General features: G+C 41.9%; 1 protein-coding gene across 2 annotated transcripts in view; it reads left to right on the top strand.

The window, feature by feature from the left end:
* The first annotated feature begins 1,687 nt into the window (after positions 1-1,687).
* The window catches only part of RNF145 (ring finger protein 145), a 44,412-nt gene continuing 23,554 nt past the window's right edge, over positions 1,688-22,545 (top strand). Inside the window, exons 1-3 of one of the 2 annotated variants that reach the window (XM_063413154.1) lie at positions 1,688-1,906; positions 10,905-11,118; positions 19,808-19,916. In XM_063413154.1, coding sequence (XP_063269224.1) covers positions 10,935-11,118; positions 19,808-19,916 — 293 coding nt within the window. In that variant the 5' untranslated portion in view covers positions 1,688-1,906; positions 10,905-10,934. Of the gene's footprint in view, positions 1,907-2,190; positions 2,606-10,904; positions 11,119-19,807; positions 19,917-22,545 lie in introns of those variants that run through there. The other variant, XM_063413155.1, reaches the window with a different exon arrangement.

The following is a 22,545-nucleotide window of genomic DNA, read 5'->3' as shown; positions in this document are numbered from 1 at the left end:
TTGTGAGTGGGCTGAGCCAGAAGAATGGGGTGGCTGGAGGCTGGTGAAGCTGTTTTCCCATGTTCTCTGCAGAAACCCAGGGTTTGGAGCAGGGTTTACCCCAGGTACAAGAAAAGGATTAGGTGATAGTGGCATGATTAATAAACATACATAAAACAAGAGCTGCAAACACTTGTGATGCAGGGACTTGTGAAGTGACAAAGGAGGAAAGCGGCTGCTGAGAGGGAGAAGCCCTGTGCAGAAGGGGCTCAGTGAACCTCCTAAACCTGACCAGAGCACGGAGTGCTTATGAGTAATAATCACATGTGGGTGTCCTTGGTTTGGCTGGGTCTGCAGGTTTGTTCTTTCTAAACTGAATTTAGGAACTCTTGTATAAACTAATAGATTTAAAGTAAACGCTTTTCAGTACAAAGCCTGCTGGTTTTATTTAAATTGTATTAAAATCTGAAGCTTGTAAAAAATGATGCTGAGCTGTTCCACAGTACCTGCAAAGGTTTGGGGGACTTCTGTCACTTGTGCCATTTAATTTCCTGCCCGTTGCATTCTGGAGTGACTGGAGTTGAGATTGGCCCAGTGTGAACAACAAATGCACCATCTTAGAATGGACACGTTCAAACTGCCCTTTTCTCCTCGTGTTTTGAAAACCTTCAGGTAGTCAAACAAAGTAATTTTGCAAAGCAGAATGTGGACAGACACCCAAACCTTATTTTAATGTCTCTGCTTCACAGAGTTAAAGACACTGTGTTGAGGTATTGTTAATACCTGTGTCTGTGAATGCTCCAGTTCACATTAGAGATGGAATGAAAAAAGCAATTAAGTTGGCCAGCCCAACCCTTGTGAACTACAGGATTTTCCAGTTCAGTGTATTCCCTCATTCCTCACCGCAGCAAAGTTTTTTCATGTTCCAGACAGTGTGGCTTTGTATTTTTTTTTTTTAATACCAAGGTAAAAAAAACATTACTCCCTTCGTGTCATAATTTTTTCCATAGCATTTAGGAATGTGTTCTAGGGCTTGGCCATGCAATCCTGACAGGATGAGTAAATATTGGTGAGACTTTCCATGCAGGGTCTGTGAGCTGCAAAGTATGAAACTGTGCTGTGAGGGAGCAGCCCCTGGGTCAGGTCTCCAGCTGAAAAATGACAGTGCAATAATACAGAAAATCTGATGCTTCTCTGGTTGAACTCACAACGAAGGTGACTGGAGGCTCTGCAGTCCAACACTGGAAAAAACCAGAGAGTCAGCCTTAGTGTTTGAAAGTAATACAGCACTTTGTGTTCCACCAGGCCAGTAAGGAGTATTATTAAAATACCAGGGCTGCCTTTTAAACATGTGCTCAGACACTACCTCAAATTTTGCTGACCGACTTTTCTGAGTCATCTTCCAGACTCTCAGCTGCCCTGGCGACTCCGCACGTCCCGAGAGGACCCAAACCCCTGCGCTCCCATCGGAATTTAAACCCTACCCTCTGCCTTTTCAGGGGTGTGGGAGGGCGAAAGGGTCCCGGCGTTATGGACTGAACCCGTTCCCGGCGGGGAGCGCTCTTCAAACCCAAATCCCGGCTCTTTCCACCCAAAACTCCGCTCCGCTCCCTCCGCCCCCCCCGGGCAGGTTCGGGGCGGGGGCGGAGGAGCCGCTCCGCGGGCGGGGCTCGCGCATGCGCGGAAAGAGCCGGCGCGCGCGCGCAGGCAGCGGGGCCATGGCCGCCCGTCCGCGGGGCCGCGGGGTGTCGGCGGCGCCCTGAGGCGGCGCGGCGCGGCCATGGTGCCTCGAGGAGCCGCTCTGCCGCCGGGCACCGAACCGCCGCCGCCGCCGTCGGCCTGAGAAGCGCGGAGCTACCGCCGCGCCACCGGGGAGCGAGAGGAGGAGGAGGAGGAGGAGGCGGCGGCGGCGACCCCGCGGGTTCAGGTGATTCCCGCACGCGCCGCCTCAGGCACGCCCGCGCGCGTCCCCGCGGCGCCCCCCGCGCGCCGGCTCCGCGCCCCTCCGCGCCCCCGCCGCTCCCGCGCGTGTCCGCGCCGGTGCTCCCCGGCCTTCCCTGCGCGCAGCCCCCCCTCCCTTCCCTTCCCCTCCCCGCCCTCCGCCCCCCTTCCCCTCCCCTCCTCCGCCGGCGCCGGGAGCCGCCGGGGTTACTGGAGTTCAGCGGGGCCGGGCAGGATGCGCGGGGCTGCCCGCGGCGGTGAGCGCGGGAGTTGCGCCGGGCGGGGAATCAGCGTCCTGTTGGCGAGCGGGGGAGCGGAGGGTCGCGGTTCGCACGCCCGGCGCCGGGGATGAGTTGCGGGCTGCTGCAGCCCTGACACAGCCGCTGGCTTGGCCAGGGGGCTGCGGTGCTGCCTGCCCTGCCAGGGGTCGGGCTGTGCCCTCGCTGGAGTCGGGCTCTGCCCTCCGGTGCCCGCGGCCGGCTGAGCATCCCCCGGCCCGGTGCCGTCACGGCTGAGACACGGAGCGGAGCCGGGCACCTCTCCTGGAGACGGGCCCCGGAGCATATGGTCATGCTTATGTAAGGAGCAGCCTGCCCGTGGCGTGGAGAACAGGGCTCTTTCCATCTTCCCTACTTATGTCATGTCAGTCGGTTTTATGAGACCTTCTGTAGCCTTTTAAAATCAGGTTTGTGATGAGAATTTTCATTTTTCTTCTGTGCTCGGGAGTAGTTCTGTGTACCAAGTATACTTGTGACAGATGGAGCTCTTAGAGGGATTCTTACCTTCTGGATGTGCTGCCTTTTTGGGGGTGTGTGTGGGACCTGGTGCATAAATAATGTGATTGGGGGAATAAAGTGAAAAAAAAGTGAATTTTTTTTGTGTGCGTAATGCCGCAAGTATCAGCAAATTAAGAAGAATATTAGAAGCTATGGGCAAAATATACCAGAGAAAAGTGAGGCTGGTGTAATATGTTTGACTCATAAATATTTGCCATTTGTGATCTCATTCAGAATGCTTTTTTTTTTGAAATCTGTAGGTGTTGCAGTATTAATTTCTGGTGCAGTTTTTAGTACAATAGTTTCTGTTAACTTGTGTTTCAGCCTTGGATACTTTTACATATATTTCCATTATGGTTTGTCTGCGTTTGTAATACGTCTGTAAAGATAAAACTTGTGAGGAGAAGAAGGAAATAATTATTAATTACTTTTTTGATCATTCTTCTAGGGTTAATGAAGATAAATTAAATGTGGAAAAAAATAGTTTGTTTAGGTGGGCGTCTAAGCTATTGCACCCTGTGACTTCGGTTTATCTGTAACCTTGGCTTTTTTTGTTGGTTATCTTAGATACGAGGGGGCCGATGCATGGAAACTATCTTTTTTGTTTCTAGTTAGCTTCAATAACTGGTAATCAGCTCTAGTTTTTGAGTAATAATATCACTAAATTAGTGAATTAATTGTTAAGCTCTTTAGCATTGGGAAATGGTTGTCTTTGCGACCATGATTACGTAGAAGGTTCATCAGAAATCTTACAGAACAATATAAAAGTGCTGCTCATCCAGAACAAGGATTCGCTTTGTTTACATCAGTCTTGACGAGCTGCTGATGTTAGAGCCCCTCGATTCTGATGGAGACATGAGCTAAGCAACATTCCTTGGAAGAAATACCGGGGAATTCCTTCCTTTGGGGGAGGATGGGCAGAGATCGGTGTCTCAGTCCTGTTGAGCAGCTGGAGCCCTTGGTGCAGATGCAGAAAGGCGCATCCTGCCAGTGAGCTCTGAGCCATGGGTGTGTCCTGGAGAACTGTGTCCGCCTGCTTGGTGTTTGGTGTTGCACTCACAAACCTTCTCCGAGCTGTTTGCAAAACTTGGGTCTGTTTCCTCCTCTTCAAAGAGTGCAGATGGCTCCTCTTCCCCTCCTCTGGAGCCCATGTGGTGATTTACTCTTTGGAATCCATTTTTAGCTCCAAATACACCTGGCAGTGTTTGATGTGGTTAGATGTGGACAGTTCGCCATCGTTTTGTTTTTAAAGTGTGTATTCAGGTCCAGTCCTTCAATGTGATTCATTCTGTTCCTGTTTCCCTGCCCTTCCAGCATCTCCTCACGTTTCAGAGAGGCCCTGCTGCTCTGTAATTAGTCTCCTACTTGGGAGGAACACTCAGAAGTGGGTACTTCATCCTGAGGAGTTTTTCTGGAAGAATTCTTCGGTTGCATATCTTGAGTTTAAGCATGTTTTAAAGGGAACTTTTCTGGGTATTTCCACCGTGCATTTGATATTTCTGTCAGGCGAGTCTGGTGCTGCAGGAAGCTGAGCTGCCTATTTCACAGGCCTCAAAGCTTTATTTGCATGATTCAGAAAACAGATAAGGCAGCAGCAGCGATGGAAACTTTATCAGTGCTGACCTAGACAAATCTTGAAAGTCTTATTTTCTGTTTTAACTTCTTACCAGTCTGGTAGCTAGTTATTGTTATTGCAGATTCTAAACACAGGCTGTGTCTGAAATTGGGTAAAAACTGTCTGAGCAACTGTGGAGGATGAAATATATTTCATCCTGGTAACACATTTGGGTCGCAGGGTTTTTGTGAGCTTTGCCCGTGTGTCTGGTGCTGCTCTCTGGGGTGGGATGTCACTGCATCATCCCGGGCTCTCATTAATGCTCCGTGTGCAGCTCCTCTGGGTATTCTCTCCTCTGCAGAGGCGCTTTGGGATTGCTGCCCAGATTTTCTCAGAATGTGCTGATACGAATGTGGTTAGGCAGGCTTGTAGGTGTGGGCTTGCAAACACCGCTGTGACGGCAAGAAAAAGTGCTGAATAACTGGTTAATAAACCAAACCTTGAACTGGTGAGAAACCAGGCAGCCAGAGAGGACCTCGGAGCAGTTCAGTTTGTTGAGTCAACCTACATTTTCTTCTGAAGATTTTAATTAAAGGTAGTATTAATTATATTTTAATTTTAATGAATTAGCTTGCTGTCTTTCAGGTGCCCAGCTAAGCTGCGATCTCAGAACCAAGCAGCCTCTCTTAGTGTGACTGGGTTTGAACTGATCCTGTGCAGGCAGAGTGCAAACCCTGTAGGAATCCACAGAAGAAGGGATTTTGCTGCATACCTGGTGGATTTGTTAACCTTTGTTAACACATGTTAGTCCCTGAGTTCGCTTCCTTTGTCTTATCTGCTCATTATGAAAAATAAAAGCCACTGGATGTTTTACAGGCTGCCCATAAATAATACAATGCACTTGGTATATAATTGAGAGTGGGCTGAAACTGTTCATAGTGTATAAATGTAGTGTAAAGAAATAAATCTTTAAAGAAAACTATCTTCACAGCTCTGTGATATGCATCTTCATTTTCTGAATTGGTTTTCTTTCCCATCATAAAAAATTTGGTAGAATTAAAGTTGGAAATGTAGATTATTTTTTTAATTCTCTGCAATTAACCTTCCGTAGTTGCTTTTGTCCATTTTTAATATGCCTTTAATATGAATTCGTGTTCACTGAAGTCCCTGTGAACAGAAAAGAGTTTGACCTAATTTATTTTGCAGTAACATTTGCTTTTGCAAAACACGTGCTGTTGTTTGGAATGGTTAACCTTAGCTGTGCCACAGTTCACAACTGAATAAATCTTGGATGAGTAGGAATGTAGGAATTACTGTGTTGTCTAGGGAGAAATACCAGTTCTTCAGGCACACCACTGCAGCAGCTGTATAGTAATCCATGTTGTTCCAGATGGGAAATAAGGAGAAAAAAGGACAAAAAAAAATGTTGTTTGTTCTTGCTAACTGCTTACACAGCAAAACAGAGCTGTGTGTTTGCCGACTGACTCTCGCTAAACCTTTAAATGGAAGGCTAAATACTCCGGTTATTATTTGAAATTTCTGAACTGCTCCAGTGATGTAGGACTGAGCATTACTGGGAGCAGTGACTGGGTGCCGGTGCTGCTCTGCGGTGTTCCAGGGTTTTATTCCTGCTCTTGGTATCTCCACGGATCTGCCCCTCTCAGCAGAAATCTTTGATTGCTGTCCTTGTTAGCCAATTTAAATTGCATGAGAGCAAGGCAGTCTTTCCCTTTCCTTGCCATGTCTGCAAGGGAAGGAGCCCTTTTGATGGATTGGTGACTCACGTACTCTGAGTTCTGGGTTTGTTTTTGTTTTTTCTTCTACAGCATCACATAGGGAGATTCTTTTCTAAGTGCTAATTGATAAACCTTTTCGTCTTGTTCCTTCTCTTTGCTCTACTCTTTGTTCTCTCCCTCCCGAACTGATGATAGAAAGATCTGAGGTTTTGAAGAATGGGATTCTTCTGTAATTCAAATTCTTTTTGCTCCCCAGACCAGGACAGGTGTAAAGAAGGGAGTGAGTGGGTACAATCCACTCAATGGGTCTAATTTAAGTTGTTGAGTTGACACCAAACTCTTCTACAGCTACAGATGGGAGTTGTATATTTGGTATTTTGTTTAGGTGTATTTTTTAACTTTTTTTTTCCTCTTCAAAGCCTGTCTAGCAGAGTTTACCCCAAAGGAAAACAAAAGGTTTTCCTGGTGATATTTTTAGTTTCAGAAGCTATTACTGAAAAATAACCTAAGGTGGAAACTAAACAGACCAGAATCCGCTTGTTAATGGATGTATCCAGAGTAAACAGAATTTCATAGATGTGAGATACAGAAGTTGAAATTCTCTCTTGGATTTTAGTTAATCTTGTCAAGTATTTTAGGCTGTGATACTGTAGCAGAATGAGCATCTTGTTCACAGATGTGAGGTTGAACGTTGCAGGATCAAGCCTGGTTTTGAGGTTCTGATCTTGACTGAAATTACTTTCTGTGGTGATTTTTGGTGGCAATAGTCTTGCAATAACTTGTATTTGCAGATAGTCCAGTTTCATTTCTGTAACTATTAAGTAACTTAATGATTAATGCTTTCCTAAATGTACAAACTTTTCTCTATTAATGTAATTTTGTACCTGTTTGCATAAATAGGTGCAAATTTTTGCTGCCCCTTAGGCTGCTTTACCAGGGCATATTTTCTGCCTGTGATGTGATGGATTTATATTTATGTTGGTGTCAAGCAACAATTACACTGGTTTAAGCGGTAGAATTCACAGCTCCAGCTGAAATGGCAAAATTTTATGTTGTGACAAAACTTCGGAAAGAAAAATCTGTGAAAGGAAAAATGTATTTTATCTTTGAGAGGGTACGTGCCGTGTGATCACACTCAAGATGGTCTGTTCTGCTGATGGAATGAGCTGGGACAAACCTGAAGGAGTTTTTCTCTTTTTTTAAAGAAAAAATTTAAGGTTTTGCCAATTCTACTGTTTTCTTTAAGGCTAACCAGGAATATGCTTTTAACAAAATGGGTGTGCCGGGGAGGGCGGGGTTTTTGAAACATAATTGTTACAAAACAGAAATGAACAATCCCTGTTCCATGAAGAATCAGTTATAACGGGGATTTTTAAAAAGGTTTTTTTGGCCAAATAGCACATCTTAAGATGTGAAATCTGAAGTTCTTGGTCTTGGCTTTTGCTGGGATTGAGTTAATTTTAGTAGCTGGTGCAGAGCTGTGTTTTGGATTTAGTACAAGAATAATGTTGATGGCACACCAATGGTTTAGCTGGTGCCAAGCAGTGCTTACAGTAAATCAAGGATTTTTCAGTTTCCTGTGCTCTGACAGGGAGCAGGTGCACAAGGAGCTGGGGGAGCTGGGCAAAGGGATTTTCACACCACAGCACCCCATGCCCAGAGTGTGAACAGGGGGGAATTGGCTGGGAGACACCGATTGCTGCTCAGGGACTGGATGGGCATTGGTGGGTGGGTGGTGAGCAACTGGATTGTGGCACTGGGTTCTCCTGGGTTTTAGTCCTCTCTGTCTTTTAGTTGTTCTTACCTGCCTTTCATCATCAGTATTTTATTTATTAAAGTGTTCTTATCTTCATCCAAGGTTTTTACCTTTTTTTTTCAGTTCTCTCCATCCTACTGGGAGGGGTTGTGGTGAGCAAGTGGCTGTGTGATATGACCTCGCAGCAGGGGTCAAGCTGTTCCTTTTCTTACTCTAATTTGGAACAGGGAGATGTTTGAAATCATGGGAAAAAAAATTGGAACCACAAAACAAGGGGCTCCCCAGTCCATGTTTTGGCTTTGTAGACAAGTGACCTATTTTTTTTCTAACGCCTGAGCATCCAGCAACTCCTGTCATCATCATTTATCTAAAGGTTTTAGAGGTTTAACGTTGTGGTTGTTTTTTTGTTTGTTTTTACACCAATCAAAATAATGTATTGTGAGAGCTCTTTACAGTATAATGAGTTTAGAGCAATGGACTTTGCTTGCTTCTATTTCATTCTGTTAGAACTTGGCAGCCATTACAAGTGAGGCTTTATTTAACACATCCGCATTTCTAGTTGAGTTAATTTTAAAGGGTTTCTTATTAGTATTGGGTGTTTGTCAGTCAGGGACAGAAGATGTTGTGGGGTTGTAGTGGCTGCTTCTCACAGCACTTCCGTTGTGATGTGTGGTTTTCAAAGTTTGTGTTGCTTTTATTTTAGCAGCGTTTGAAATGTAATTATTCTTTCAGATAATCTAAATGCTGCACTTTTTAGTTTGCTATGTCTCAAGTTTGTGTGCATGAGTTGGGGAGGCCGAATTTTTCAGCTTAATTTGGATGTGCTGACCCTCAAGTTAACTTCCAGTATTAAGAGAAGTTGTCCTTGTAATTCTCTTTTTGGAGTAATTAAGGAAAGTGAAAGCTCAAGTAAAAGTTACCTTCTTTTTACAGAAGGTAACGTTTTTTTTACCTTTACATGTTTGGTTGTTGATGACTGAAAAAGGTTTGACAGTTTTGAGAATGTACTTTGGTATCAGGCACTTGTTGTCATTTTACGTGGGTATTTTTTGACAGAATGAAAACCTGTCAGTCCCTGCTCATCCCTATCGCTACATCCTGATTTAGTTGGAAAAGGAACCTAGTAAAAAACCAGGAGGCAGCCTAATTTCAGAGTTTTAATTAAATTTATGAACTTGAAAAACCCATAGATTTTTGAATATTCAGGGACATTTAAAATATTTTGGTATGCATTATTTAAGCTTGTATTTTTTGTAACTCTTTGCATACAGTCTGTGTAACTCCCAACTTGTATTTGTACAATACCATCCCTTTAAACTCAGTCTTTCCTTCACACAGAATGTTGAATGCTCTTATTCTGTAGTAGCAATTTGGGTGGTAGTTTTGGTTGTTCATTCTGAATATTTGTAATCAACTGGCTGACCTTTTAATTTGTGTTGGGGAGCTCTGTGAGATGCTGGTGTTGTGTGGGGTGCCACTTCCTGTGCGAGGAGAAGGATGTGCTCCCCTTGGGGTTTGCACAGCGTTGCAAGAGGTCTGTAAGAAATGCCAGCATTTACTTAACTTGAAAAATCAGACCGTGGGCTAGACAATGGCAGGCAACAGCCCTGCAACCTGTGGTTCATTGAGCCACATCTCAGTTTTGATCTGTCCTGACTTCTTGAGCTGAATTAATTTTATGTCATCATGGTTTGAGAAGTGTGAGCGTGGCTGAAGGTGTGACATGAACAGTTTGCAGTGTCATCTAGGCCATGGCAACACAAATAAAACCTCACACAAGGCTTGTGTGTAAGCGAGAGGTCTTGGGTTGTTTTGGTTATTTGGGTTGGGTGTTTTTCTTAATGTATATTTGCATGGTTTCACTTCATGAATTTCTTCAAAATTACTGCTGGACTTCAGTGTTGGCTTGAGGTATGCAACTTGCACAGCTGCAAAAACTTGCATATCTTACACAAGGACAATATGAAGAAGGTCCCATAAAACTTTATTTTAAAGTGTAGTTCATGTGCAGGTTTTTCCATTTCTTTGCTCAGGCTTCAGTTCTTTTCGATTGTCCCCTTAATAATTGGGATTGGGAGCTCTTTCTTAAGTCTCACCTCGTCGGGGGGCTGATTGTGCTGCAGGGGATTTTACTTTGAGTGACTTCTTGTGGATAAAAACGTGCTGGATCATCCCCATCTTCATCTGCACTTCTCTAATGCAGCCTGCAGTGAATCATGTTCAGGGGATGGGCTGGTGGTGAATGGTAAAACCAGCACATTTCATTTAGGAACAACTGTCAGTCTTAGCTGACAGGATGTCAAACTGATCCTTTGGCTCTTTAAAATGATTCTGTTGGTGACTTTTGAGATGCTGTTGTGGACCAGTTGTTTTTCTAAAAAAAGTGCCCTTTATTGTTGTGCATCATCCATCTTACCTGATGGCAAATTCCAAATTTAAATTACCTTCTAGTATTCAGGAGTGAGGATATGGGCTTTTGGTTGTATGATTCTTTGTGGTGAATTACACAGAAATGAGTAGAATAGTTGCATTATTGGTCCTAATCTTCAAAACACACAGCACTCAAATTCTATAAATAGATAAATTTGTAGAAGTTAATGAAGGCTGTAAATGTTTTTTTTTTAAGCTTAGGTATCTGAAAATTATTTATTGCAATTTGAGGAAGTGAAACCAAAATATTTACAGAATTGCCTTAATTGGTGATTATTTAATTTGAGAGACATAGAAATAGTGCTAAGCTAGATAGATAGATGTAGTGTCTGAATTTTGTTGGTGTTTGGTTTCTAAAGCACACAGAGGATTGCATTCTAATGCTGATCATGTAAATGTTTATGTTGTACCTACTACAGGGGGGTCTTTTGGCTGAGATCTTGGATGCTAAATGAGTGTAAATAAGAACGTTCACACCCTTGGACCATTTTCACGCCATTAACCTGCCCTCCCCCCATTTTACAGTGTCACCATGGAAAAAACTGCGAGCAAATTGACCTTTATATAGCCCAAATAGAAGCTGTCCTGTCTGGATCTGAGTTTAACTCAGTTGATTCATTCAGTCATTTGTGGCCACACAGGAAGCCTCATTCATACCCTCACAAAGCCTAATGGCTGTTTGTACAGTGGGATTGATCTGATTACTCTTCTCTCTCTTGTGCTCTTTACAGTCTGCTGCCAATTCACAGAAAGGGAGGAGAATGGCTGCAAAGGAGAAGTTGGAGGCAGTATTAAACGTGGCCCTGAGGGTCCCCAGCATCATGCTGTTGGATGTCTTGTACAGATGGGATGTCAGCTCATTCTTCCAGCAGATCCAAAGAAGTAGCCTGCACAACAACCCTCTCTTCCAGTACAAGTACTTGGCCCTAAATATGCATTATGTGGGTAAGTACAGATCTATTAAACAGAAAATACTACTCTACTAAATAACTTTTGGCTTGCTACAAGAATTTCAAGAATTTAGTAATAGCATGTTAATATATTGATTACAAAGAATAACATGACAGTGCAATCATTACAGCTCTGCCTAAGGGACAGTTTAGGTTAGTAGCAAAGAAATCCTGCCCAGGGTTTTAACTGATTGTTGTTATTTAGCCTTTACAAGTAAACCTAGTGTTTGGAAACACAATTGATGGAGGAAGAGCACAGTGACTTTAGCCTCTGACTGATGAGGAAGCTGCTGTGAAATGTGCAGATGTGAAGTATAGAAACTTAACATTAAACAAGGGGCTAGAGAAGACGTGATTTGGTTTGGACAAACCACAGCACTAGAAGTTTAGTTTTCTCTGCTGCACAGATTTGGCTCTTTAGTTTACACCCTTATGAACCATCTCTGTGCTGTGAGCAGATTCAAGCAGGTAACCAGTCCTTGTGTTGCAGATAAATGGACAAAATTACTAACTCAGCTCAGGCAGCTGAGGTGTGAACCTTGGTCTGCAGGTCTGGCTCTGGAATGCCAGATGTCTGTTTTTAGGAGATGAAAGGCTTGGTGTTCTGGGACCTGCTCTCCAGGTGAGAATGTGATTCATCTGCACATGGGGTGAATTAGGGATTGGATTCAGGCTGTTGAGGGTGATCTCTGACGAGCCTGAGCACAGCTTGGCTTGGAGAGAAAGGGCTAGCATATAATTTAACCACTCTGGAGTGTTTCTTCCTTGTAGATGGTTTTGGAAGATAAAGAGGCACTGCACTCAGCTAAAGGAAACACACATTACTTAAGTAGTTAGAAAACTGTGGGCTCGTGAAGGAGCATGACCTGGCTTTAATCCTGACTCCATAAGTGTTGGCATGAGGCTTCTCATATTTTTTTTAATGTCTGTTGTCTGGAAACCCTTTACTGCATTAAAAATGTGTGCAGCTTTCTTTCTTATGGCTCCGCTACACTTGTGGTGGGATGACACAGTACAAAACATTGGTGTCACAGTTCCTTTATCCTTTGTCTGTCCTTTGGGAGAGGACATGTTGGGAGCTGGTGAATGTGACACAGGACCGTGGTGGCCTGTGCCTGCAGCTGGCTTTCTCCTTCATTTACTTGTACACACCCAGCTTTTAGGGATTACTTTATCAGATCAGGTTCTAATGCAGAACTAACAGTTGTGCAGTAGGTTTTCACGATGGCAGTGGGTAATTTCCAGCTGTGACAAAGCTGCTCTTAATAGGCATTTGATAATCTTGTCCTTGTTAAAGTATGTTGAGATACCAATAAAAAAAAAAACCAACAAAACACTGCAGAGGGGGTGAGTATTGTTACCAAAGAATTTCCCACCTAGTGGCTGTTTTGGTACTAAACCAATGGAATCTGACTTTGTGCTCCTTGTGCAAGGGGTGCTTTTGTGCTGGTGCACAATCATTCAGCAGTTCTTTTACTTCTTCCTTTTATGACATTGAATGTATGCACTTTTTTAGTTCTCCAACTGGTGGTTGCTGAGCAAGAAGAGCTTCTAAATTGTCAAACAAGGTGCTCTTTTTAAAAGATTTTCAGACAATTTTTAGTGATAAAACTTTGTTAGTACTTTTCAAATAAAGTTGGTGTTTTTCATTTCCTTGGTTGTTGGGGTTTTTTTAAGTTGTGTCAGGGTGAAGCTGGGCTAAATCAATTTACATGCCTCCATGACATTTTATATAGATTTAGTTACATCACTTTAGAGTATAACATTAATTAAGATGCTGTATCAAAAATATAAGTTGGATTTGTAGGGAAAACAAAGTGCTTCTCCACCAGTTTGGAGAATTAAGTTTCTTTGAAGATATGTTGGGGGAAATTAACTGCCAGCATGTAATTTAAACAACCATTCACCGTGGATGTGTTTCAACATGCTAATCTGCTTTATTTAGGAAAAAAAAATACTCTGTTCATATTTGCAGTTAGGAAATACTATCAGGAAATGCAGTGGCAGCTTTGCAATATCTAACAATCACTGAATTTCTTCTACAAGCCAGTATCTTGTAGTGCTATATATAGTGCTATATAACTACTTCCAGCAGCTGAGGAAATTGGGTGCATCTATCTCGGGCAGATGCTCAAGGAACAATTTGATTAGAGAGCCCTAAAAATTAATAAACTCTACCAATCTTTATAGAGTGAAGCTTCTCCTGGAACTAAGGGGACAGAATTGGAAATTTGCTCAGAACTGGGGGTTACCAGGAGTGTCTTTTCTGTTTAAATGTAACAAGTGAAATGGTGTGTGTTCCAGGGTAATTCCCATTCCAGTTAGCAATACTGGGAGTATAATAAAAGCTTCTAAAATGCACTTTGTTCTTTGAAACAACTTTTCATATCTTTCCATGAAACAGCCCTTATCTGCTTGAGCAAAGGAAAGAAAATACCCCGTCCTGATAACCACCCCACCACAAGTTCACCTGCATGAAATTTAACTAAACATGCACAGAGCAGTGCAAACAGCAGAGATAATTTTCTGGTTAGAATTGGTGAAACCTCTGTGTAGGGCAGATTAGCACTTAATGCCAGACTTCTCCATTTTCTTCTGTGCTGTAGAGTAGCTGTGAGAAAACAGACACTTCTTTTTGTGTTCTTTTGGTGGAGAAGGTGGAAAAACAGTTGAAACCACGTAATTTCCTCCTGTGAAGAAGGGCAAAGCAATGCTATTTGTACCAACTGGTAGATACTCTGAGCTACATGGAAAGAATCATGAGCTTAACCCATAATCAGAGTCAGGCTTGGAATTTAAGTCACTGTCATGAGTGAGGCACAGAATTGCACTAAATACAGGGTTTTCTTACTCAAGAGTAAAAATAGAGCAGTTTTCTATCTTAAACTGTATCCTTTGTCATTACAAAAAATAAAAAGAAATTCTTAGGGAAAAAAAAAAAGTATTTAAATATTTGGAATAGCTGAAAGGTGTGTCATCTTCCACAACCCTGTTTGTAATGACAGTTTCTTCAACTGTGTGGTTGATACTTTAATCTCTTGGTCACATCACTTGCTAGGTGTGAGCTGCTTGTTCTGAATGCTGCTTTTATGAGGGGGGTTTAAGGGAGGAGAAGCCTGCTGGACTTCCTGCCCTTGTGTGCTGATTGCACCCTTTGGTCTGCCCACTCTTCTTTAAGCTCTTGTGTTTTATGTAGAAGATCTTTTATTTAGATTTCTTTTTTTTGTGTTGCCTTTTAAGGGGAAGGACACTCCACTCTGGTAGAAACACTGTAAGAAGTGCCAAGTGAAGCTTCAATGTGAGAAGTGAGTTGGTTCATTAGAGAAACAAATTTCCTAAAATTGCAAGAAGAGGATGCATGACTTAAATGTATAAATGCAGTTAATGCATACAAAGATGAGGTCCTGCTTAGAATCAGCATCTCTGCCTTTGCTGCCACATGTCTTCTGTCTCTCTCCTGCCAGCAGCACTTAGATAAATGTGTAATAGAACTATTTTCTGAGTGTTACTATTTAATTTTAAACTGTAGCTATTTTTAATCAAGTGCAATTTGATGACATGGACTTGGTCTTTATTTCTTAAAATAATTACTTGTTACGTCTTCTCATTCTCTTTTTGGATAAAATGCAGTGTATGCTGCAGTCGGTAGGACACAGGAGCAGGTGGAGAGTGTGCCATGCTCAAAATCCAGCACACCCTTTTTTATTTTCTGACTCAGGACTGAAGATTCCTCTATGCTCCCTAAGCATTGTAAGCTTTTCCTAAGCAGCTTTCTCAGGATATGGATACTTTCAGGTAACCTTCCTGTATAAAGCTGGTGTCTGATTTTTGGCAGGACACATCACTACTTTATTTTATTTTTTTTTAAAGGAGCCGCTAGCAGCCTTTTTGAAAGGAGGTGCTTAAAATCTTCAATTCTGAGTACCAGTCTCATGACAGCATTGCAGCTTGTCTTAGTGATTTACAAAGAGCCTCTGAATCATATGGCAGAACTAGAATCAAAAGTCCATTTTATTTGTTCAGACAATACTGCAAATCTCTGTAAAGAACTCAGTTTCTTGGATTATTTATACTTAGAGTGCCCAATCTGTTGTGCATTTAAAAATTGAAGAAACAGCTGTTGATGGCAGTACCCCTGTAATGAATAAATTGTTTTGTTTGCATTATTTTCACTGAGATGTGCAGATGTTGATAACAGGATTTCTGATCTCTGTTTACTGTTGTACTGTGCCATGACTGAATAAATACCAATTTCCTTGTGTGCAAGTATGTTTAGATGTGTGCTTTCTCAATTTTGAGCTAATTTTCCAGCATTTTCTGGAGGACTGGTATATAAAAGTATATCTTTTAAAAATCATCCACTCTTGAGATAGATGATTTAGACACTGACAACTTATTAAATCTGTTTAAATTGCAGTGTAACCAGTCTGGTGATTGGTTATCCTGAGAATTAGCCACACTGAAAATAAAGGTGCCAGTTGTTTCTGTAGTACTTCTCCCATCTCAAATGCAGGCTTTCAGAAGTATGTCCTGTTCTGTTGGCACTTGCATGTTGTGGCCAGATATTTGTCTGAGTAAACTGAAATGAGGACAGTCAAGGATTTGGCCGAAGTGCAGTGACTAACTCAGAGTGCACTGATCCCTCTGGAGGGCTGGGTTTGGAATGGAGCCTCTGGACCATGACTTGCTGCTTCCCAGCAAGTTGCTTTGCAAATCATGGACCCTTTACCCTCACAGGATATGGGAAAATGGAAAAGTAGGGCCCCCTAAATTAATTTTCTGGTAGAATCCAAGCAATTGTACTCCTGCTTTCTGGCACTCCAAGAGTTGGTGTGGCCTTATTAAGAAATGTTATGAACTCTTTGATGTGCAAAGTTCTCATTTTTAGACTAAATGTGGAGGGAACTGTGAGTGATAATATGAAATGGACACAAGGGATCTGTAATCATGCAAATGAGCACTGAAGTGCTCCATAAAGAGGATGAGTTGCCACTTTGATCATGTTCCAGAAGCCTCCATTGTGCGCAGTCAATAAACCTCAGACACCTGAGTCGGCAGAGAGGTAATTCTGGTGAGAGAAGCTGGGAACACCTTGGTGGTGCATAAATGGAGAGATTGCTGAAAGGCAGCCTGTGAGCTGCTGCTCACTGCACAATGAGCATTGCACTCAAAGCCAGAGGTTTTCATTGAGCTGAATCAACAGGTTGTCAGTGAGGTCATGAATTGGTTAATACTTGTGTTCTTGTCTAGCAGTGTTTAACTTCACTCTTCTGCTTAGGATGATTTTTACAGTTTATTTTCTCCATTTTTTATTATTCTGTAAATCTGTACCATCTTACATGAGAGGCAGTAGAAGCTCTCTGCTTCCTTGTGTTCCAGAATAGGAGCTGAGTGGGGGAATTGTGCATTTTTAAGGTTGGCAGAAAGTGTCTTCTGCAATGCTCCTTACAGCTGGAAGCATAAAGGTGCAAGTCTTTTTCTTGGTGTTCTGGCACTAGGGCACTCTGTATTCAGGGAAGATTATTCTGTCTTTTCTCTATCTTTTTTGTTTGTTCATTGTTTTTAACATGTGTTAGGATCATTCTTTTACTGGGGCAGGAATTGAGCTTCCCTGAGCCTGCTGCTTGCTTTATACAGAAATGTTCGTGGTGAGTCAAAAGGGACAATGCACCAAGTCCCAAGAGCAAAAATAGCACAGCCTCTAAATCAAGGGAGGGGAGTGCTCACTGCTGACACAGAGCTCAAAAACTCCCTTTGAGTGGAAGTGAGTGTTAGTTATTGTTAACCCCTGCTCAGAGGTTACCCAGGAAGATGGCTGTTTCTCAAACTTTAGGTCCTTGTGTGTGGGGACTCTCTCCAAAGGGATGTATGTTCTCAGCATCGTGTTTTCTTCTGGCAGAGGAGGTGCAAATGAAAACAGAATGTAGTGATTTAGATAAGAAAGCTACTTTGAGAAATTTCATTTCCTGGTCCTTTTTTTTAAAGTGGAATTTTCTTTACACCATACACTAATTACTTCATTTGTCTGCATGAGAAAAAAGGCAATAGAATACTATTGCAAGTATGTCTGAATTTGAGCTTGTCTTCCTTTTCTTCTGCAATCAGATGGGTTGGTAAAGAATTATTTGGCCTTTTTTTTTTTGGCAGAAGCTTTGTTGATAAAAATGAGGTTGGTACCACTTTGGGAATAGGGCCTCTGCAGCAAAAATGCAAATATTGCAGTATGAAGTGTTCTGAAATCTCCCTCTTACCAAGTCACAAGAGGAAATTGTAAATAAGATTGAATGGGAACTACTTTAAATGTCTGTGGCTCTCCCCCTCTTCAAAGTCTAACAATTAAACCAAATGGCTGCTTCAAAGTGAACATTTACATTCCAGCCCAAACTCCTGAGCAGTGGAGTTCATTGCTGAAGCCTCTGCAGTAACCTTGGCTGTCTCGTGCTGCTTCCCTGCGCAGATCTGAGCATCTGTGCAGTGTGGAAGCCTGCTGGTTAGAAGGCACTGTGACAGAACTTTCTTCATCTTTTAATTTAGCCTTTTATGGTTTTTTCCACTCCATCATTGTATCCTGAAGGATCCTAAGTATTTAGATTAAAGTTGTGATCATGTAGAGAAGGATGAACTTCAGTGATATCTAAAATCCTTCCACGTATCATGTGTTTATTACTGCCCTCTAAAAGGTGTTACTTTTACAGAAATGATCCCACCATTGCTCAGGTACATCATCACATGGCCAAGGAGCAGACTTTCTTGTGAAAGAACAAGGTAAAGATGACAGAGCTTAAATACAGATACAGTAAACAGGTATTCTAAAACTATTTATAGAGTAATAGAGGAATAAAAGACTGCATAATAAACTCCATTTAGTTCTCCACCTGAAGGTGAGTCACAGGCTACAGTGAGAAGGAAAGGTTTAGAGAGATTTGACTCACGTGCTGGAATGATAGAGGGTTGTGGGTTGTTCCTCAGGGAGAACTGTCCCTCAGAAAGAAATCCAGGGGAAGGGGTGAGTGCAGCAGAGATGAGGTGTAGGAATGTCTGCAGATGGTTTGAGAGATCTGGAGATGGCTCCTGAGGCTGTGGTGTGGTGCAAGGTAGTTAAATGTCTTCATGAGACTGCTGAGGAGTTCCTGCTCTTGACGTTTGTGTGTTTGGTAGAAGGAAGATGGTGAACAGAGAACAGGAATTCCGGAAGGTATTAGTGAAGAAAACCAGTGGTTTTAGAACATCTGATATGCTGTAAGCAGAAGCAAGTTATTCTGCATAAAACAGTCACTAGAAGGAAACTGATGGAGTGTTGTGTTTCAGGCCCCCTTAAAAAAATCTCAAAATAAAAATGATTCTGTTCTCCAGGCTCAACAGCCCCAACACCCCCAGCCTGTCCTCATAGGAGAGGTGCTGCAGCCCTCTGGTCAGAGTGAGACTGTACAGAATTAGTGACTTGTATGACACTTGATTTTAATAAAAGAAACTATCAATTATTTCAGCTTTTTTAAAGGCACATCCTTAGACAAATGTGCAACTTGTCACATCCACTTCATGAAGATGATTGAAAAATTATCTTTAATGTTAAATACATAAATGATATACTGGTATTTTAAAAAGGTAAGTAAATAGTCTTTGTCTGTCTATCACTGATCCCATCATCTGTCTTATCTGAATTGATCTCTCTCTGCTTGGCATCCTGTGGCTCTGTTGCCTTTTCTAGGAGCATCTTGCAAGATACCTTTTTGAAGACCAAACTGTTGGTAGAATTTTACAGAGGTGGCTTATTAAACGTGGCAGATACTAAGCAGCCTTGAAATACTTCTTCATAAATACCGACTCTGAAATAGTATCTTTTTCAAATATTGGAACCTGCTGTGTTCCCCAGCTGTTTTATAGTACCTGGTTCTGCCACTGCTTATGAGTGCTTAATCTAGAGTTGCATTATGAAATATATTTTAAGAGCTCAAAATATAAATTAACTCAGCTAAAAAAGACTGTGCCTGATGTTGCTGAATAAATGTATGAAACTTTAAATGTGACATGACTGGTGTGGCTGTGAGGGTCAGGATGTGTTCTTCTCTAGCGTTTTGTTCTTAGCTTCAGGGGAGTTGTTGGCAGTTGCTGGGTTGTTTTCCTAAATGGATTTCAGTGCCAGGCACTTGAACTGACCTTCAGAAGGAGCAGAAGTGCACTGCAGTGATGGAGAGAGAGCCTGGAAATAAATCTTCCTAAGGGCACCATGGGCTGGGTTTTTGACCCCGCAGCCTGTCTGGAAAGGAGGAGTATGGACATGCACCACCCAGTGATGGAGTGGGCTTCAAAGTCCTACTTTGTTTGGGTCTCTGAGAGAGATCCTTATGAAAATAAAGGTCAGGGTTCTGCTTCTTGGAGAGGCTGCTGAGCAGCCAGGCTGTGGTCTTAAAGAGTAAAGCTGGATCTGCATTGGGTCATTTTCAACAGCCTCACTAAATGCTAATGAGAAGTGCAGGAACTGCTGGGATAAAAAGCTACAAATCCTAGGCTGTGGCAGGTCTTGTCCTTGATTTATACAACCCTGATAGCTGGAGTGGGCTTTAGTATGACTAATATGGAGTAAAGCCTGTGTGTCCCCACCTTCAACTGGGAACGTGCTAAGTGTTATTTAATTTGGTGTTAGTTGGTATTTTTTAAATATCAAGTTATGCTTTTTGTTACAGGTTACATCTTAAGTGTTGTGCTCCTGACTTTACCAAGGCAACACCTGGTTCAGCTTTACCTGTACTTTTTGACTGCACTGCTGCTTTATGCTGGGCACCAAATTTCCAGGTGAGAATAAATGGATTAATTTTTTTAGCTTGGTTTGGGAATCAGAAAAATAAAAGTTATTTTGTTAATATTTTCAATGAATGGTTTTGTGGAAGCCTTTTTTCTATGTCAGACACCTGAATACATCTTGCTGTTCTTCGTCTTTGGAAAAGTTTACAGAATTAAATATGCAGTCAAGTAGTTCTTTGTAGTTATTGAAAATACACCAGGAATTTTGAGCTACTTGTCTGGGGGGTGTAATGCCCACCAATCTTAAGGAGAGAAAGCACTTAGCACAAGGCTAAATGTGGCCTCTGGTGCAGTAATCTAAGTTACTGAGTCGCTCAGTTAAAATGCTTTCAGCACTGGGATGTTTTACACAGCAGACAGGATGTTACTTTAGTTTCCTGGCACATCAGGGGAGAGAGCAGATAGAGATCTGGAATCCAATAAAAGCAAAGTAGTAGTGGAATTTATTCTTAAAATGTATTAGACAAATTTGAATTTACAGTGGAAGCAGGTGTTTTGGATCTAAAACACAGAGCGGGAGGCTGGAGAACTCTGAGTCAAACAAGACAAAATCAACCATCTTTGTTTGGTCCCAGCTAAATCTGTTGAAAGCCTGTGTAAACTTTCATACTGACATGATGTTTAATTGGAACCAAAGACACTGCCATCACATTAAAGGCTTTGCATGGGAAGTTTTGAAAATATGGATTTGAGCCTGACTTATTTTGGTGCTTGCTGCTGGGAAACATTTAAAAATGTGCTTTCAATTGATTTAATGGAAGTGAGAGTTTTGTTATTTCCGCATCAAAATTGTTGTTGCAGAGCATTTGCTGGAATGTCTTTATTGATATGTTGCAGTTCAGGGGAATGTTAATGAAGGTTTTGTGACAATTTGACATGTCGCTGTTGTGGCTGTCAGAGTTGCAGTTAGTGATCTCCTGAAAAGGATGAGTGTACAAGAGAGGAGTTACAGCCTCTTACTGCCTCAGTAGGAAGGGAAAAAGGGTTTATTTGTCATCCTCAGGGGAGTCCTGAGTTGTTATAGATGGAGATTGTGGGTGTTTCTTATAGGGTTAAAGGCTTATTTATTAGAAAAAGCAACGTAAACATTATTAAAGTGTTGAAATTATATATGTAGTAACAAATGGCCATCAGACACAGGGCTTTGGTCCAGAACATTTACAGCTGGGGGTGTTTGTGCCACTCCATGTCTTTAAAGTTTTTAGAAGGAAGGGAGACTCATGTATTTGATTGATACATTAAAGGATACCACTTTGTTTGCTTTTAATACCTTGTTTATTATTTCTGTGTAACAGGAATTCTGACTTATGGTGCTTTGTGAGGTTTGAGACTTAATAGGCTTTATTGTAACATGTTCAGTAACTACTGCTTGGACTGTTCTGTGTGTTCCTACTAAGCTTTCTCTATTTGGTGCTCCTGGAGCGAGTTAATAAAGACTTTAATTAAATCCTGCATCAACTAGCACGAAAAATATATTTAATTAAAAGATGTCATGGATTCAAATAGTCCAGCAGTATTCCCAAGGTATTTTACAAGGCAAATGTAGCTGCTGACACCTCTGATGAGTTTACCCATTATCTAGGCATAAAATTTGGTGTGGAAGGAAGCACAGTGCAAGGGGCTCTCAGCTGAAACCCTTGTACAATCAGGGAATCATATATGGGGAGTGACACTTGAATTAGCCTTACAAAAGGTTTTTTGAATCCCATTAGTTTTCGTACTGAAAATAGTAAAATGTGACAGACATATCTGTTTGGCAGAGCCATTCCTCTTATTGCTAAAGCTATTCAGTTCCAACTTACGTTTCTATTTAGCAGCCTGATCATAACAAGGCATACAGTAGTCACATGTGCAAACTGTTTTTCAGTGTTTTTTGTTAGTAATTCTGCTCAGAGCTAAAAACTTCCAGGGACTTGCTTGCATGCACTACCAGTTGGGATGCTATTTAAGACCGATGAAGAGGTCTTATATTGAGGCCAGTTTGGTTAGTGCAAATTATAGAACAAGACCAGAATCATCTGGCACTTGTGACTCTGCAGTGTCCTGGAAATTCTGAGCTGTTGAAAGACTTCAGCTTTCAGTGCTTTTTTTCCACCCCAGAAATAGCTTACAGTTCATCTGCAAGTCTGGGAATAAGATCATCTGAATTTTATAGTTAAGCTCTGACTTCAGACTTCCAGGTTTATGTGACCTTGACAAGTCACTCAGTTTTTTAAATGTTTTGTTTCCTTGCTTGCTAAACTGAGAATTACCTTACTGTGTAAAGATGATTTAGGTAATATTTGTGAATACTTGAAGCATCCCAGAAGATGCTGCATTTGTATGTAGCATGCTAACCTGGCAATTTGGGTGGAAATAACATACCATCTGTTTATGGAAAAAAAAGAGAACTCAGCTTTAAAAACCCCAGATCAAATTTAATGAAATCTCTTTGCCTTAGGTTTCCTGCAGCAGTCTCCAATTTCAGGAAAAATTAGTTTAATAATGAAGTGGCACAGCAATAGGAACAGCTTGAGCTGGGTGCCTCCAGCCAGGGAGCCAGAGCACACAAATCCCTGGGCCTTTGCACCCTTCCTCTCAATGCACCCATCCCTCATCCACTCTCTGTGTGCTTTGCACA

This window comes from Prinia subflava, chromosome 16 (genome assembly GCF_021018805.1).
Source record: "Prinia subflava isolate CZ2003 ecotype Zambia chromosome 16, Cam_Psub_1.2, whole genome shotgun sequence".
Lineage (NCBI taxonomy): Eukaryota > Metazoa > Chordata > Aves > Passeriformes > Cisticolidae > Prinia > Prinia subflava.
The sequence above is the reverse complement of the archived record's forward strand: the minus strand, read 5'-3'. Positions and strand labels throughout refer to the sequence as shown.